This window comes from Coffea eugenioides, chromosome 2, assembly GCF_003713205.1.
Source record: "Coffea eugenioides isolate CCC68of chromosome 2, Ceug_1.0, whole genome shotgun sequence".
Classification (NCBI taxonomy): domain Eukaryota; kingdom Viridiplantae; phylum Streptophyta; class Magnoliopsida; order Gentianales; family Rubiaceae; genus Coffea; species Coffea eugenioides.
Window position 1 is genome coordinate 64,910,213 of NC_040036.1, and position 19,029 is coordinate 64,929,241.

The 19,029-nt window shown below is 35.9% G+C and overlaps 2 protein-coding genes across 2 annotated transcripts; one reads left to right on the plus strand and one right to left on the minus strand.

The window, feature by feature from the left end:
• Positions 1-3,939: 3,939 nt before the first annotated feature.
• LOC113760038 lies at positions 3,940-6,316 on the minus strand. Its single transcript, XM_027302615.1, has 2 exons — positions 5,191-6,316; positions 3,940-4,019 (listed from the first exon to the last, which is right to left on the minus strand). The coding sequence occupies exons 1-2, from the start codon at positions 6,314-6,316 to the stop codon at positions 3,940-3,942; spliced, it is 1,206 nt and encodes a 401-aa protein (XP_027158416.1).
• Positions 6,317-14,104: 7,788 nt separating this feature from the next.
• On the plus strand, positions 14,105-16,069 carry LOC113760039 (annexin D3-like). The gene is made up of 3 exons (XM_027302616.1): positions 14,105-14,353; positions 14,475-14,564; positions 15,666-16,069. The coding sequence occupies exons 1-3, from the start codon at positions 14,105-14,107 to the stop codon at positions 15,867-15,869; spliced, it is 543 nt and encodes a 180-aa protein (XP_027158417.1). The 3' UTR covers positions 15,870-16,069.
• Positions 16,070-19,029: the final 2,960 nt, after the last annotated feature.

Below are 19,029 nucleotides of genomic sequence, written 5' to 3' on the forward strand. Positions count from 1 at the left end.
TAAGCATTATTTGTTCAATCCAAAAAAAAAAGAGAAAAAAAAGATCAGATGTGGAAAATATGTTGGTCTATGATCATGTTGGCCCGCCGATCCTTGGTTCTCAATGTTGAGATTTTGGTTGCCAGTTGACTTAATTGCTGACTGTTGCTAGTTAATATTTGGATGTCCTAGACGAGTTAGCCATGAATTGGACGGGTCTATGAACTTAGGAGCTAACCGGGAGAGATATGTCTTGACACTTAGCCACTAAAACTTGATTTCGGTATAAGCACAGCTGGCAATGATAACGTGAAAGCTAGCCATTGTTGAGTTGAGATGTCCCCATGCTTGAGGGCAAGCGTGATTCAGGTGTGGGGGGAATTGATAGGGTATCATTTGTTAGTAATTTTATTATTAATGTTGTGACGACCCCACTTCCCCCTAAGGCGAACCAAAGGGTTGGCGGCCGTCTGCCCAGCTCTCGCCAGGGCTCACGCAAGGCATTCTAACCCAAATCCCTTCAAAGGATAACTTAATCTGTGATAAAACAAATCTTCCCGAAGAAGATCATCCTTACATCCAACTTAACTTCAGAGATAGCAGAGATAAATTAGCCAGTCAAGGCTCTTAAACGTCCCACGTGCTACGTACCAAAATATAAAGTCGTACCAATCCGGGTAGATAAATACATAAATCTCTATTACAAATTTACAGGCCAAGTAATCGAATTAGGGTTTACACACTTTCCAGTTTCAAGTGGCAACCCAAAAGAAAAGTGCATTATCTCAAATAACACATTACAGCCCACAGAATAAGTTATAGTATTCAAATACAATCCAAAAGGAAAACTTAAGTAAGCATCCAGCTTTCAGTTTCCAGAACCTGTTAAGGAAAACAATAAACGTGGGGTGAGCTAAAGCTCAGTGGTGCCCCAAAACATGCAATCACATAAATCAAACAACGGATACAATTTAAACAAATTTAGTCAATTAAGAAAGCGTATAACAGCACAAGGTAGGATACAGGGGCTCTCGGGAGTCATTCTCCTCGCTTGATCAGATACCCTCGTAGTTGACCCTCCGTCAACTTTCACTACTTATAGTCCATGTAGATCCACTATTTTTTTATATATATAGACTAGTCGAGGGATTCACCCAGCGACGTGGCGTCCAGCTTGTGGTTATTATAGACTAGTCGAGGGATTCACCCAACGACGCAACTACATTTAGATTCACGGATTCATTAGAAAATGTTTCACACACGTCACCACTCGAACGGCTAGTGCGATAAAGTACACACTGCTCACTTCGATGGATCAGAAATCATTTTTTGCATTTTGACAATTATCACATAGCGAGTTGATAAAGCGCTTAACTACATAACATAAAACAAGCAGGGACACTCACCAAGAGTAAAGTTCAAAGGTCAAGCCGGGAATCGTAGTCCAAGTCCTCGCTAAATCCTAGAAATCCAAGTTTTAAGAACTATAAGTTTTACTAAGCAAACTCTTGACTTCAAACATATAAAAGATTATCTTGTATTAAACTAGTTTATTTCCCTGAAACAAACCAATAAATTTCTCAAACATCAAGACTAGTAAGGAATAAAGTGTTTCATGTGGTTTCTTTAAAGATATTTCCTTTCAAGGGTGCAAACTAGAACCAAAGTGGTTCCGACGGGTTTTCCTTGCCGAATAAGTTTTCTATGCCTTTTATTTGAAATTACTTAAATCTAGTATTATTATTATTTTTTTTCCAAATTTCATTTAAAACAACTGGTCAAGAATAGTTTTAAGAAAACTTAAAGTTTAAGAGTTGGATACAAATACTCTCTAAAGGTAATAGGGCTAGTTTAAGCAAAATAAAGGAATTAACTAGTCGGCAAGGTTTTGAAAGTCCCAATATCTAACTTTCTAATAATACTACACTAAACTCGAATTCTATCCCTTGATATTAAAGCGGAATATTTCCACAAAATTTGGTTTAAAGATACTTGAATTAAAAAGACTAGAACGGACTTCACGATTCCAATTCATTTGCACATTATATTCCAAGTCACCAATATAGCAAAAACACAATTCGAACATCAATTTCACTAGGGCTTCATCAATCATTAGCCCTAGGTCTCAACAGGTTCAATTCTAATCAAAATCAACCAGAGGAAGTCCAAAGTATTAGAACAATTCCAACTCACAAATCGTGGACCTTCAAATTGCATTTCAACCAATCACTTGAACAAATTCACCAAAAATTAAATTATTGTAAAACTACTCAAATGGTCAAGAGCTTCATCAATCATTAGCTCTTGACAACCAATTCTCACTTCAAACACCAATCCATTCAAAACAAGAATAAAACTACAGCCAACTTGGCTCCCGAGTAGTTCTGAAATTCAGATTTTATTTTCTTGATCCGGTAGTCAAGAAAATCCCAGCAAAATTTCAATCCAAGATGTCCATTAAACCTTCAACTTTTACTTGCTAGATTCACTAAACATATAGCTTATAATCTGACCCAAACCAAGCTAAAATAAATAATATACAAATCCAACAAATAAACTCACTAAAAGTCCCAACCAATTCAGCCATGCTGGAAAATATTTTTCTTCAAAAATTTGCTTTAGTTCATGTTCCAATACACCAGCTTTTCAAGTGTTACAATCAATAGGATAAACATGAAACTAGCACAAGATGTTATAAGACATTTTACTTAGGATTATAGCCAATTATCAAGAACATTTTCCAAAACAATATAAGAGTTTCAGCTTCTTTCTCATTCGGCCATTAACCAAGATTTCCAGCAACATGAGTTCGACCTTTTGCACTCCCAGCTTATCATGCTGATGGTAATAATTATGCTTACGAGGAATCTTAATCAACGACACAAAGTTTATAGCTTGTAACATATTTTTAGAACCCAAAATTCGCAAAAGAAAACTGGAAAAAATTCTTTTCTTCTTCACTCGGCTACACTGGAAAATTCCAGCAGTTTAGTCATTCATTAATCCGGATTTTCCTTGGCCAATTCAGAGATTCAAATACTCAACTTCAACATGCAACTACTTAACTAACTGACCAACATTTTTAGTTCAAGAATTAATTTCGAACAACAACAAGAGTCATCCAATTTTTCAAGAAAAATTCCAGCTAGCCTCGGTTATAATCTGCACAGAAACTGATTGCATTTTTCTTTTATTTTCTGATCTAACTCAACCAATTAACTATATACGTAGCTTAATCATCTTGTAATTTACTAATTAGTCATGGTTAGAGGCTCAAAACAGCAAAATTATACCACATGAAACTACATTGTTCAAGACAACTCTCGGCAGAAATTTTCCATTGAAACAGAATTTCCTAAGCTCCTTAATTCATCATCCAACTACATAAAATTATCAAGCAAGACCCTAATCGTAATAATCATCCAAATTCCAGTTAGTTAAACACCACTGCATGCTCAAATTATTTTAGGACAACAACATTAAAGCTGCATTATCAAATTAATTCCCGGAATTTCTGATTTCTCATGCGCATCAGAATTTTTCTTCTGAATCACTTGTCCGAATGCTTGAAACCCACATGTAAGGTACTAACCATATTAATCATCCAAGCTTTAGTTAACTAATCATAATTACAATTCCAGATTATCACAGGAAAGCAGATTTAATCCAACATTTCTTAATCGATTCTCGGAAATCCAGATTCAGCGCACATCAGATTTGTCTTTTCCTAGATTCATCATTCATCGCCTAAGTTTCACATGCAGGGCCCTAGGTAGCTTAATCTACCCTCTGATCATCCATTTTCCTTCCCGAGAATTTACCTCACAGCAAGCTAAGCTTTCACGCGAAGATCTGGAAAATTTTTCTCTCCTGCTCTCGGCTTCACGCACAAGCTTGGTCCTGGTTTGATGAGTTGCGGCTGGAAGTGGTGAAGTGCGGTTTGGTTGAGGTTGCAAGTGGCTACAGCTGGGAACTGGTTGCAGCTGGTGAAAATGGAGGTGCAGAATGGTGGGGAACCTGCTCACGGTTTCTCTCTGCCTCTACTCCAGCTCACGGACAGAACCAGAAATGGTTGCAGCTCGCGGCTTCTTCCCTCGATTGTGAAGTGCGACTCTCCCTCACTCTCTCCCTTTGTCGACAATGGCAAGGCAGAGTGAAATGCAGTTGTGGTTTGAGATGTGAAGTGGAAAGGAAATGAAGAGGGTGTCGTGGTTTAGGAGATGTTTGAGTGTGGAAGTTGGTTTACGTATAGAATTGGCAAGGTTGTGATTGGTCAATTGGGGCGGTAATGGACAGGCTGTAAGAGGGAGTGTTTGGCCGTGCATGGTAATGTTATGGTTGTGTGTTTAATTGGAGAAGCTTTTCATTGGCTGAATGAAGAGGTGGCCTGTGATGTTGTCCGTCAATTTGGTTTTGGGGTTTGCATGGTTGTTTTGAGATTGTATGGAGGACGTTTTAGTCTTTTCACGTTTCTTCCTAATCTCCACTCAAGACCTTAGTTCTAACTTAACTCCAAAAATTATCCCAAGTATAATTCGATCACCTAATGACATGCTAATCTTGCAAGGCTCTAATTATCGAATTTTTCACACCTTAATTATGTTTAGTATACTTGTATCATGTTTATCTAAAATTTATAGGCTTTGTCTTATAGTGGACATTCTTATTAGTATTTAACGTTATTCACTAATTTAGAATTAGTTATAGGAATTCAAGAAATTTTATATAATTAATCTACTCAGGTAACATTAATTTTCAACATTAAGAAAACTAAGTATTTTAGTATTTTATTTTAAGGCGATAAATTAATCTAACTCAAGAAATATTAATTTAATATAGCAAAACCGGATAATTCAATATTGACACAATTATATTATTTATTACTTAAAAATTATCTCTACACTTTTATTTTCAAAACAATTAATTACCATTCTAGAATTCGAAGAAATTAATGATCAGGTCAATGAAATAGTTTACCATCGAAATATGAAGTTAATGTAACAAAACCAAGAAGTTTAGTAGTTTAGCACAATTCTTTTATTTTGCACATAACGTTTATTTCTACGCACTTATCTAAAAACAATTAGACTTAGTGCTAAAATTTATTAAGGAATTAAAATGCAAATAAAATATGCACTGATATTTATGTCTATTTTCAGGGTTCTCACATCCTCCCCTCCTTAAAATGAATTTTGTCCTCAAAATTCTCACCTTCTTGCATTTTTGGGCAACCGGCAATTTGGTGCTCGCTGCTATCACACCTCAAGCACTTTCCTCCCTTTTTCCAGCATTCCTTCTCAATATGACCAGCCCTCCTGCAATACCCACAAGTTACCTGAGAAGTGGTCACACGACCTCCTTGCGAGGCGTTCCTAGGTTGACCTCTTCCATTTGGTCCTCCGTTAGCTCCATTGTCTCTTTCTCCGGCACCTCTGACACTAGCTCCTCTCACTAGAGCGCCCCGTGGTGCTCCGTGACTATTTATTCCACCCGTTCCTCGACCCACTTTGGCCGGTGGAGCATTTGCATAAATCGGCTCCCGACTGCTGCTAGGTGCAAATCTTTTCTTGGCCTGGAAAGTTTTTACTTGAGCTCTGGCAACTTCAACCCTTTGAGCTCTCTCTACAGCTTCAGTAAATGTGTCTATTCGAACAGCAGCTAATCCCTCCTGAATTTCCACGTTCAGTCCCTGTACAAACCTCCTTACACGCCTTTGCTCCGTAGCTACCAATTCGGGAGCATAACGGGACAATTTCGTGAATTGAATCTCATATTCGCCGACACTCATCGCCCCCTGCCTACACTTGATGAAATCATCCTCTCTTTTCTCTTGGATGAGAGGAGGAAGAAATTTGGCGTTGAATTCCCTTGTGAAGTTCGCCCAGGTCCTAGGAGTATGATTCCAGTCCCAATTGACCCTAATCAAGTTCCACCAGGAACGAGCAACTCCCTCAAGCTGGAATGCCGCAAAAGTCACTTGCCTTTCTTCCGTATAATTTAAAGCGGCGAAAATATCAGAGATCCTTTCCCACCAACCTTCGGCTACCTCAGGTTCTGGGCCTCCGTAGAACTTAGGAGGTCCAAACTTCAGGAATCTCTCTAATGCCCGATCCTCAGAATCGATTGGGCCTCCTTGCTGATGCACTACTCCATGAGCTTGGTGCTCAGTCATGCGCTCTAACACATCAGTTATTCTATTGATTGCGGTGGCCACTGGATCTCCGGCCACGTTTCCCTGACCATGGTCTGGGTTGACCTCAGGTTCCCTATCACCACTACCCTCGGGGTGTTGCCTAGTTATTCTCCCACGTCCTCTACCTCTAACTTGGAGATCCATAGCCTAGTTATGCCTTTTATTGGAAAATAAGGCATTTAGGCGAGAATAGAAACATTTTTTTTATATTATTATTCTTTTTGTAAGTAAAATAAATATGAGAATTGAGAAAAAAGAGAGTTAATTAGTCATGTAACTTATTCAACTATATCATGTACTCAAATTGCTCAAATCACAATATTCCTATCTTATTTTTATTCGATTCATATATATTTATTGCACTATTCTAGGATATTTCTAAATTCTCAAGAATTTTTTTTTTCTCAACATTATAACAAAGTAGACACGTGATCATCAAATTTCATACACACAATATGATTCACATTGCATACCAATTTCATACAACTTCAAGAGCCAAACAATTCACGAATACATTCAATGTTCTCATACATAACTCAAACTTCAATCTTTGTAAGCATGAAAGAAAACAATACAACATTACACAAATTATTGTAACCACATAGCTAATAGCTCAATCCCTTAGTTTAGATTCAACTTAACCTTAGTGGATTGTAGACCTACCACGTCTAATATTAAATCTAATAACATGATCATTACTTAAGTACATCAATAGCTCTTAAGTATTCTAAATGATCTCAAACATTTCATACATTGGCTTTTCTAATAACCTAATAACTAGTTATCTTTATCCTGTTGGACATTAGCCCCAAATAGTCCTCCAATAAAACTTAAGAAGCCACAATGTTATCAAGAACTCACCTCACATGGCAAATTCATCTCAAAAACAGAATTGGCACTAATCTTCCAGGTCTCACTATTGGCTCTTCACCTTTAACTTTCAAAAGCTAGACTTGGTCCTTTCATTTCATTTTTCCAAAATTAATCATGCTTTCTAGTCACATAATAATGAATATACTAAATTCTTCCCAATCTGCAAGTACACCATTGAATGAAATATCTGGCATTCGGGTACGAGAATCCGACAATAGGATAATTCACACCTCAGGCTGGCCAGTCCCAAGAGTAACTTACCTACATCTGAGATTCCTACCCAACATACATATCCAATATCCCCAACTATAGACTTTTGTTCCACACTTAACAAGCCAATCCCCACAGTCCGAGAATCCTCTCCCGGCACGAGCTCGATAAGAGCTCTGATACCACCTGTGACGACCCCACTTCCCCCTAAGGCGAACCAAAGGGTTGGCGGCCGTCTGCCCAGCTCTCGCCAGGGCTCACGCAAGGCATTCTAACCCAAATCCCTTCAAAGGATAACTTAATCTGTGATAAAACAAATCTTCCCGAAGAAGATCATCCTTACATCCAACTTAACTTCAGAGATAGCAGAGATAAATTAGCCAGTCAAGGCTCTTAAACGTACCACGTGCTACGTACCAAAATATAAAGTCGTACCAATCCGGGTAGATAAATACATAAATCTCTATTACAAATTTACAGGCCAAGTAATCGAATTAGGGTTTACACACTTTCCAGTTTCAAGTGGCAACCCAAAAGAAAAGTGCATTATCTCAAATAACACATTACAGCCCACAGAATAAGTTATAATATTCAAATACAATCCAAAAGGAAAACTTAAGTAAGCATCCAGCTTTCAGTTTCCAGAACCTGTTAAGGAAAACAATAAACGTGGGGTGAGCTAAAGCTCAGTGGTGCCCCAAAACATGCAATCACATAAATCAAACAACGGATACAATTTAAACAAATTTAGTCAATTAAGAAAGCGTATAACAGCACAAGGTAGGATACAGGGGCTCTCGGGAGTCATTCTCCTCGCTTGATCAGATACCCTCGTAGTTGACCCTCCGTCAACTTTCACTACTTATAGTCCATGTAGATCCACTATTTTTTTTATATATATAGACTAGTCGAGGGATTCACCCAGCGACGTGGCGTCCAGCTTGTGGTTATTATAGACTAGTCGAGGGATTCACCCAGCGATGTGGCGTCCAGCTTGTGGTTATTATAGACTAGTCGAGGGATTCACCCAACGACGCAACTACATTTAGATTCACGGATTCATTAGAAAATGTTTCACACACGTCACCACTCGAACGGCTAGTGCGATAAAGTACACACTGCTCACTTCGATGGATCAGAAATCATTTTTTGCATTTTGACAATTATCACATAGCGAGTTGATAAAGCGCTTAACTACATAACATAAAACAAGCAGGGACACTCACCAAGAGTAAAGTTCAAAGGTCAAGCCGGGAATCGTAGTCCAAGTCCTCGCTAAATCCTAGAAATCCAAGTTTTAAGAACTATAAGTTTTACTAAGCAAACTCTTGACTTCAAACATATAAAAGATTATCTTGTATTAAACTAGTTTATTTCCCTGAAACAAACCAATAAATTTCTCAAACATCAAGACTAGTAAGGAATAAAGTGTTTCATGTGGTTTCTTTAAAGATATTTCCTTTCAAGGGTGCAAACTAGAACCAAAGTGGTTCCGACGGGTTTTCCTTGCCGAATAAGTTTTCTATGCCTTTTATTTGAAATTACTTAAATCTAGTATTATTATTATTTTTTTTCCAAATTTCATTTAAAACAACTGGTCAAGAATAGTTTTAAGAAAACTTAAAGTTTAAGAGTTGGATACAAATACTCTCTAAAGGTAATAGGGCTAGTTTAAGCAAAATAAAGGAATTAACTAGTCGGCAAGGTTTTGAAAGTCCCAATATCTAACTTTCTAATAATACTACACTAAACTCGAATTCTATCCCTTGATATTAAAGCGGAATATTTCCACAAAATTTGGTTTAAAGATACTTGAATTCAAAAGACTAGAACGGACTTCACGATTCCAATTCATTTGCACATTATATTCCAAGTCACCAATATAGCAAAAACACAATTCGAACATCAATTTCACTAGGGCTTCATCAATCATTAGCCCTAGGTCTCAACAGGTTCAATTCTAATCAAAATCAACCAGAGGAAGTCCAAAGTATTAGAACAATTCCAACTCACAAATCGTGGACCTTCAAATTGCATTTCAACCAATCACTTGAACAAATTCACCAAAAATTAAATTATTGTAAAACTACTCAAATGGTCAAGAGCTTCATCAATCATTAGCTCTTGACAACCAATTCTCACTTCAAACACCAATCCATTCAAAACAAGAATAAAACTACAGCCAACTTGGCTCCCGAGTAGTTCTGAAATTCAGATTTTATTTTCTTGATCCGGTAGTCAAGAAAATCCCAGCAAAATTTCAATCCAAGATGTCCATTAAACCTTCAACTTTTACTTGCTAGATTCACTAAACATATAGCTTATAATCTGACCCAAACCAAGCTAAAATAAATAATATACAAATCCAACAAATAAACTCACTAAAAGTCCCAACCAATTCAGCCATGCTGGAAAATATATTCCTTCAAAAATTTGCTTTAGTTCATGTTCCAATACACCAGCTTTTCAAGTGTTACAATCAATAGGATAAACATGAAACTAGCACAAGATGTTATAAGACATTTTACTTAGGATTATAGCCAATTATCAAGAACATTTTCCAAAACAATATAAGAGTTTCAGCTTCTTTCTCATTCGGCCATTAACCAAGATTTCCAGCAACATGAGTTCGACCTTGTGCACTCCCAGCTTATCATGCTGATGGTAATTATTATGCTTACGAGGAATCTTAATCAACGACACAAAGTTTATAGCTTGTAACATATTTTTAGAACCCAAAATTCGCAAAAGAAAACTGGAAAAAATTCTTTTCTTCTTCACTCGGCTACACTGGAAAATTCCAGCAGTTTAGTCATTCATTAATCCGGATTTTCCTTGGCCAATTCAGAGATTCAAATACTCAACTTCAACATGCAACTACTTAACTAACTGACCAACATTTTTAGTTCAAGAATTAATTTCGAACAACAACAAGAGTCATCCAATTTTTCAAGAAAAATTCCAGCTAGCCTCGGTTATAATCTGCACAGAAACTGATTGCATTTTTCTTTTATTTTCTGATCTAACTCAACCAATTAACTATATACGTAGCTTAATCATCTTGTAATTTACTAATTAGTCATGGTTAGAGGCTCAAAACAGCAAAATTATACCACATGAAACTACATTGTTCAAGACAACTCTCGGCAGAAATTTTCCATTGAAACAGAATTTCCTAAGCTCCTTAATTCATCATCCAACTACATAAAATTATCAAGCAAGACCCTAATCGTAATAATCATCCAAATTCCAGTTAGTTAAACACCACTGCATGCTCAAATTATTTTAGGACAACAACATTAAAGCTGCATTATCAAATTAATTCCCGGAATTTCTGATTTCTCATGCGCATCAGAATTTTTCTTCTGAATCACTTGTCCGAATGCTTGAAACCCACATGTAAGGTACTAACCATATTAATCATCCAAGCTTTAGTTAACTAATCATAATTACAATTCCAGATTATCACAGGAAAGCAGATTTAATCCAACATTTCTTAATCGATTCTCGGAAATCCAGATTCAGCGCACATCAGATTTGTCTTTTCCTAGATTCATCATTCATCGCCTAAGTTTCACATGCAGGGCCCTAGGTAGCTTAATCTACCCTCTGATCATCCATTTTCCTTCCCGAGAATTTACCTCACAGCAAGCTAAGCTTTCACGCGAAGATCTGGAAAATTTTTCTCTCCTGCTCTCGGCTTCACGCACAAGCTTGGTCCTGGTTTGATGAGTTGCGGCTGGAAGTGGTGAAGTGCGGTTTGGTTGAGGTTGCAAGTGGCTACAGCTGGGAACTGGTTGCAGCTGGTGAAAATGGAGGTGCAGAATGGTGGGGAACCTGCTCACGGTTTCTCTCTGCCTCTACTCCAGCTCACGGACAGAACCAGAAATGGTTGCAGCTCGCGGCTTCTTCCCTCGATTGTGAAGTGCGACTCTCCCTCACTCTCTCCCTTTGTCGACAATGGCAAGGCAGAGTGAAATGCAGTTGTGGTTTGAGATGTGAAGTGGAAAGGAAATGAAGAGGGTGTCGTGGTTTAGGAGATGTTTGAGTGTGGAAGTTGGTTTACGTATAGAATTGGCAAGGTTGTGATTGGTCAATTGGGGCGGTAATGGACAGGCTGTAAGAGGGAGTGTTTGGCCGTGCATGGTAATGTTATGGTTGTGTGTTTAATTGGAGAAGCTTTTCATTGGCTGAATGAAGAGGTGGCCTGTGATGTTGTCCGTCAATTTGGTTTTGGGGTTTGCATGGTTGTTTTGAGATTGTATGGAGGACGTTTTAGTCTTTTCACGTTTCTTCCTAATCTCCACTCAAGACCTTAGTTCTAACTTAACTCCAAAAATTATCCCAAGTATAATTCGATCACCTAATGACATGCTAATCTTGCAAGGCTCTAATTATCGAATTTTTCACACCTTAATTATGTTTAGTATACTTGTATCATGTTTATCTAAAATTTATAGGCTTTGTCTTATAGTGGACATTCTTATTAGTATTTAACGTTATTCACTAATTTAGAATTAGTTATAGGAATTCAAGAAATTTTATATAATTAATCTACTCAGGTAACATTAATTTTCAACATTAAGAAAACTAAGTATTTTAGTATTTTATTTTAAGGCGATAAATTAATCTAACTCAAGAAATATTAATTTAATATAGCAAAACCGGATAATTCAATATTGACACAATTATATTATTTATTACTTAAAAATTATCTCTACACTTTTATTTTCAAAACAATTAATTACCATTCTAGAATTCGAAGAAATTAATGATCAGGTCAATGAAATAGTTTACCATCGAAATATGAAGTTAATGTAACAAAACCAAGAAGTTTAGTAGTTTAGCACAATTCTTTTATTTTGCACATAACGTTTATTTCTACGCACTTATCTAAAAACAATTAGACTTAGTGCTAAAATTTATTAAGGAATTAAAATGCAAATAAAATATGCACTGATATTTATGTCTATTTTCAGGGTTCTCACAAATGTCCCCTTTTGTCCTTGCCAAATAGTGTCTTAATTGGTAATATTTACTTATATTTGGTATTTGGAATCAATTTCAGGAGTGAAGCAGAAAATTACAAAAAAGGAGGGACTTTCTGGAGCATATTACTTGAGACATGGGAGATTTCTAAAAAGCTCTATCAACGCGGCCCACAAGAAAGGAACAAAAAACTAATTTCCTACCCTTTTGCTGATGAGGAGAAGACCGGTACGGAGAAGTCCTACTAGCAATAGGAAACAAGAGTCAATTCGGCAGGGCCTATCCTTGGTAATTCATCTTCTCAATTCGGTGGGGGCCCACGGGATAAGGAGCACTAGTCATTCGGCTAAAGAAAGGAAAGTAACGCACGGAGGCCTAAAAAAACAAGAAGAATTCGGCTTGCTTGTGGCAAAATGGTGGGGACCACGGAAGATAGGAAAAGCATTAGTCATCTTTGGCTTTAAGAAGGGAACAAACGGATAGGCAGGGGGAACACTAGCTCTTAGGATAGTTTTAGTTTTAGTTTTTCTTTTCCTTTCCCTTTGTCAGACATACGCCAACTGTTCGACAATATTCCCCAACGGGAAAGACATATTTTATTCCTTACTTTCTAGTAAAAAAAAAAACGCAATGCCTTCGCAATCAATTAATTTGCGTGGAGATTTAATTATGCGGCGTGGCTAAGCCTTCTATCTAGTCAAGGGTCAACTTGACGGCGCAGTCCCGAAAATCTGTGAGATCTAATTAGTTTTCACGCGTTCCTCAATTTATTAATATTTGCACGTTATCTGCTTGAATTTTCATGGGATTATTTTATTAATTGGATGTCAAGGGCCCGATGTTCAATGTGATATATTAATCTCGTGCCAATTTAGTCAATTAAATCCGTAATTGTTTGATTGATTAATATTAGTGGCAACTGGTGTGTTTACGCATTAGGGGAACGTGTAATCTAATTTAAATAACCCTCGTAGCGTGTTATTGATTAGGGTTAGGTTTTTCTAGTTATTAATGCAATTGGAAAATTAATTCCTACGGTCGTACCTAGGAGTATTTTCTGGTTAGGGGTGATCAACGGTCGTACCTTGGTCTTCTATAAAGTAAGGAAAAATTGGTCGTTAGAGTTCATCGGCGACTATAACTAGCCTATTAATGAATTAAGTGAACCTCTCTTGCATCAATGATCGGATAAATGGACTGTGTCTGAGTAGTTGTATCCTTGGCTATAATTTAACTATTCTTGATTTAATTCTTGCTATATTCGTGCTAGTTAATTATTCATTTTTTGTTTAATTGTTTAATTATTTTTAGTTTCATTCCGATAAAATCCCCCTTTACTAATTGGAATTTAAAAGAGACAAATACCCCCAGTCCCTGAGGAGACGACCCTACTTACCGCTGTCTACTATTTAGTAATTTTTGTCAACTAGTTAATTCTGGTATATCGGATTAAGCAAACTCTTCGGGAACAGGGTGAATCAAGTAACCCATTGCACACCTAGAGTCCCTGCTCCAGTACCTAAGATTAATTATTGACTGCTTTTAGTGGTAGTTAGGTTATTATTATTATTATTGCACAGGCTCGACGACCTGTTAATTAATTTGCTTTGAATTATGTGAACACAGATGCTATTATGTGCACTCCGCACTCAGTATTATAGCATATAGGTAGAGCATGTATTGGTAATGAAGCCAATGTCCACATTAGCGATATTACTTCTGTTGGTATCTTGTGCATTTTGAGGCAGACTACTATTCACTTTGGAAGATCCGTTGATAATCCAATCAATTACTGTCATTGAGCATATTTACATAGCTCAGAACACATTTTAACCTTATGTTGTAAGTTACACATTAATAATGCTCCTAATTACTATTTCATCTGGACTTCCACAGATACTTGTTCGACTTATAAGTTCATACAGATTTAACAAAGAAGTAGTGAATTTTAGTGTTGCTAATTCAGAGGCAGCTACTCTACATGATGCAATTAAAACGGGGCAGTTGGATCATGATGATCTAGTTTGGATACTCAGCACTAGAAACTATTTTCAGCTTAGAGAAACTTTCAAGTGCTATAAGTATAAATATGGGAGTTCAATAGAACAGGTTCATCTTCCTATGCTAGTAATGAGTTTCTTATCTTTTTTTTTTTTCCTTTTTTTAATATGTCTAACTTCTGTATTTGTCCTCTAAACTCGACCTATCTTGTGCACAAATATCTTGTCAGGATATTATGGCTTCTGGCAAAGGCACTTTGGAGTCTATTTTGAAAGTGGCTATTTGGTGCATAGACGCCCCAGAAAAGCACTTTGCAGAGGTAATAATACATTTATGCTTTCATCAACGGTTCTGCTCTGCACTATTATTGAAGTGATTATTCTGTGCAAATGGTACATCTTGAGCTTATGAATCGGCCTTTTGCTTTTTTCTCTTTCTTGTCTCATAAGGTAAACATGTCTCAAATGTAATGATTTCGTGAGCAGTATAGTGATATGTAAAGATGCTGTTCTTATGTCTCTAGATTGCTATTAATTCTCAATTTTTAAAAATGCGCATTCAACTATTTTCAACACTGAAGCAATGTATCTTGATATCTGCAGCAATGCTTATTAAGTATAAGCTCAAAGAAACTTTATTATATGTTACATTCTCTGCTTCACTTTTCTTTTCCCCACTACTTGTAGTGGTAATGCAATGCGAAGCATCTAGCTGGTGAAAGGAGCCTAAAAGCCTTTCATGTGGTTGGAATTTATTCAGATGAAACATTTGGGATTACCCATATTTCATAGATACCCGTTCTTTTGACGATGGAAAATACAGAAGCTAAAGTTTTTAAGGCTATTAGCTATAACTTCAGCAGACAAATGTGCCTCTGTATCAATTCATTGATTAACTTAATTGACTACATGATCATCATAGTTTGAAATGCACTCATAGTTGCCAGAATTGTTCATCTTAGTATAGGAAGTTAGAGCATTGGTTGCGCTGGTGAAGAAAATAGTTGTGCTTCTTGTCTTGATTAGACTTACAAGTCCGAAATCTTGCTGGAGTTCATGTCCATCGATAATTTATTCACTTTTAAAATTCCTTTCTCAACCTAGTCTCTCACATATCACCACCAGCAAGGTTAATCTCTCTCTCTCTGTCTCTCTCTCTGTGCACGCATGTTTGGAGCAGGTCTGGAGAAAATCTGTTACACCGCTCTGGAAGTATAGGCTTCATTCTGAATAATTGATCTTCAGTTTCCATTCGTTTTTATTGAAATGGAGACTTAACTCTTGCAGGATACAGAAAGTTGTGAACTTTGGCTCACGGTACTATTGTGAAAATTTCTCATCCAAAAAGTAAAAAGCTTGATCGAATATTCTTCTTGTAGATCACATTTAACTTGCAATTTCCTTTGATTAAAACACATCAGGTGATTAGAGCTTCGATCATTGGCCTCCGGACTGATGAGGATTCTCTGACCAGAGCTATTGTAACTCGAGCAGAGATTGACATGATGAAAGTTAGAGGAGAATATTTCAACATGCACAAAAGCAGTCTTGATAATGCAGTCATTGGTGACACATCAGGACACTACAAGAACTTCTTAATGACGTTGCTGGGTGCAAAGATTTGATTCAATTTGTCTCACCATATTCTTCATGTTTTCTTGTAATTAATTAGCTCGGGTACATGGATTTGGTATTAAAGCGTAAGAAATGCTGCTTTGCTTGGGATGCTTTTAGCATTTACTAGTTGAAGAACCACTGGTATTGTATGCATTTTCACTTTTGCTACCTGTTTCCAAGTAATACAGAATAAATATTGTTGCTGAAATAGTTGAAGTTAGATTATGGAAATTAATATTTGTATAGCAGTTGATATATTTGCATGAAGATTGAAGAGTGAGTCTTGGAAGTCTCTAAATCTTGTTTTGGTTCTATTATTGTGTATAGGGATTGCAACAACTATATAATGACATGAATGGAAATTAATAGGCATCAACATGTCCAGCATTCAATTAGATCATTGTTGGGTCATACCTGAACCCAAAAAAAAAAAAAATGCTAGGTTGGGTCAACCCGTGAATTGACGCTCTAATCCCGTGCAATGGTTATCTTGTAATACTCAAACATTATAGAGGCCGTAATCTGTAATTCACAAAAACTAACACCCCTCATGTGTCACTTGAAGGTTTCAATTGCAAGTTTTGGAACCTTACAAGTTTTATGTTTTATCATGTATGGCAGCTAATTAGATTTTGTTTTGGTTAAATACTTCAAATTTTTAAGTTGTTTTATGCTCTTAAGACCTTATTTTGTATTGTTTTTGAAAATTTTGAATAATCTAATGCTGTTTTTTTTTGTTATATATTGTAGTACTGGACTTGCTTTTACCGGAAACTCTAAAATTTGAAACTTTAGAATTCGTTTTTTGCTTTGTAAACTTTACTGTGTATGTTATCTTTGAATATTCTTCAACGATGAGAACTTTATTATGTATATTATCTATGAAAACTCTTTCAAATTGAATGGTTTTCATCATTAAATGAGTCAAAAAACTCTCCAACAGTAAGAGTGAGTAGGTTACATGATTGAATGGGCTGAAATATGTGATTAATGGGTTACGAGTTTTTCCAATGCATTTTTGGTTAACAGGTTAATCTTGTGAAACATGATCCACGCTACAATGATTATAATTGTGTAAAATGTAGTGAATCGAATTGGATCAACCTGTTAATTCGCTGGTCATAACATAAGGGAAATCCAATAAATTAGTTTTACTATTGAGGTTTACATCAGGATATGACAATAATATAACACGACAATCATACAAGATCATCCATTGCCTTCTTACACGTGTACTTACCGTGCTGGTGTGCCAAAAAGGCTGTCCTGGGATTGACGCTTGTGATATTGTCACGTGTTCTCAAAAGATTGCTCGCAAAAGTTGGTTAATAAAGTAATTTCAACTGTTGTTAAATTATATCAGATCTGGAGCATAAATGGTTGTGCTGATTTTTATCCAATACTACAAGATGAGACTCTTTTCACTAGTAATGTTTTGAAAATCGGACCGGACAGGCCGGTTCGATCGGTTGAACCGTGAACCGGCCATGGCACCGGTTCGGTTCTATGTTAGGGTTGACCATGCTAGAAAACCGGTCAAAAATTAATCCAATCGTGAAACTGTCGAAACTGGATTGAATCGGTTTTTTCCGATTTTTGAGTTTTCCTTTTTCCTTTTTTTTTTTTTTTTTACGTTTTGCAAAATGTAGCTTTGAAGATTTGAACTCATGACCTTTGTAATAGAAGACCAATATAGTAACCGTTGCACTATCACATCTTATTAATTTTTTTTTAAACTCATTTTTATAAAACAAACACTCATATTTTTTTTTTTCATTTTCTTACAAAATCTCATTCTCTCATGACTCTTTCTTTTTAATCTTCAACTCTCTCTCTCTCTCTCTCTATCCTCTTTTTTTTGTCACTTCCTTTTTAATCAAACATCTTTATTTTTAATTTATTGATGTTTTCTTACATCTTTTAATTTTATTTTTGTCCATTAAATTAAAAAAGAATTATTTTTTTAACCCAAATTATTTAATGCCACAACCACTTACTTTTATCTCATTTTTTGTTTCTTATCAAGTTTGCATTTCTATTTTCGATTCTCTTGACTTCTTTCGAACTCCAAACTTTCTTTTTTAAATTGCAATCTCTAAATCCCAAAACGTAAATTAAAATTTAAGTTCACAATGTCTAAATTCTCATAGGCGTGAATTTTGTATAATTTCAAAATATTGTGATATTTTTGGGTTGAATTTAAGATTTTTTGATAGATATAATTGAAATTGAGATGAAATTTATTTGTTTTAACTTATAATTCAAAAATACATAATTTATTTTTAAAAATCCAAGTTATTCAAAAATGGTAAACTTTTCATCATGTAAAGTATTAAATTAGTCCATTACATGTCTTATTTTGTGCATATATATATTTATATAAATTATTTTTTTAAAAAATTCATTGAACCCAGGTTGAATCGGTCCGACCGGTTGAACTTCGATCCTTTCACTTCACCGGTTCAATTAACGTTCCGATTTTTAAAACATTGTTTTTCAGTAGAAAGTGACTATAAAGCAAATTTTTGTGGGTTCTACACATAGGGTTGAAGATCATGTATATACAATGATTTAGACCTTACATTTTTTTTTTGGCCAATCTTGGTTGTTAACTGCTAGATGACCGTACTTGCCCTACTTCCAATTAAATCTACCTTCCTATCACTTGGCATCTGTCGGACAAAAAAGAAAAAAAAACACCCAGTACCATTTCATGCACTTGATTATTTGCTTTCCAAGTTAATGATCAAGTATTGGTTCACCAGAAAATGATAGATTTGGAAGGACAGAAAGAACCATAAATGCACCCACTTGAGTTTTAGATTCTTTTTTTTCATTAGGTTAACAAAGAGATTGGCCAAAATCCTTTGCAAATCAATGATTTGGCACACTTCGATCAGATAATTAGGCACTTCTCTTTCTCATTTCCCTTTGCACGATGATGTAAAAACCCAAAGTTTAGACTTTTTAACCACTTATTAGATGCCATGAATACTTAGAAGAACAAAATAACCTAAGACTATATATTTTGAAATATAATGGTAAAAGTACATGTACTTTTGAATATATAAACTAACCAATTTTACGTGAGTAATTTCGATATATTTCTATGTTTCTTCATAAAATATTTTTTTCTAGTTGTGTATTTGAATTTGCTCCTATGGAAAG

What these genes read in the sequence shown, in the direction of transcription:
- LOC113760038 (XM_027302615.1), bottom strand. Translation starts at nt 6,316, where the DNA reads ATGGATCTCCAAGTTAGAGGTAGAGGACGTGGGAGAATAACTAGGCAA. An exon ending in TTGCCCAAAAATGCAAGAAG is followed by an intron (nt 4,020 to 5,190) that starts GTGAGAATTTTG and finishes GAGCTGGAGTAG; the next exon opens with AGGCAGAGAGAAACCGTGAG.
- LOC113760039 (XM_027302616.1), top strand. Translation starts at nt 14,105, where the DNA reads ATGCTCCTAATTACTATTTCATCTGGACTTCCACAGATACTTGTTCGA. An exon ending in ATGGGAGTTCAATAGAACAG is followed by an intron (nt 14,354 to 14,474) that starts GTTCATCTTCCT and finishes ATATCTTGTCAG; the next exon opens with GATATTATGGCTTCTGGCAA. An exon ending in CAGAAAAGCACTTTGCAGAG is followed by an intron (nt 14,565 to 15,665) that starts GTAATAATACAT and finishes AAAACACATCAG; the next exon opens with GTGATTAGAGCTTCGATCAT.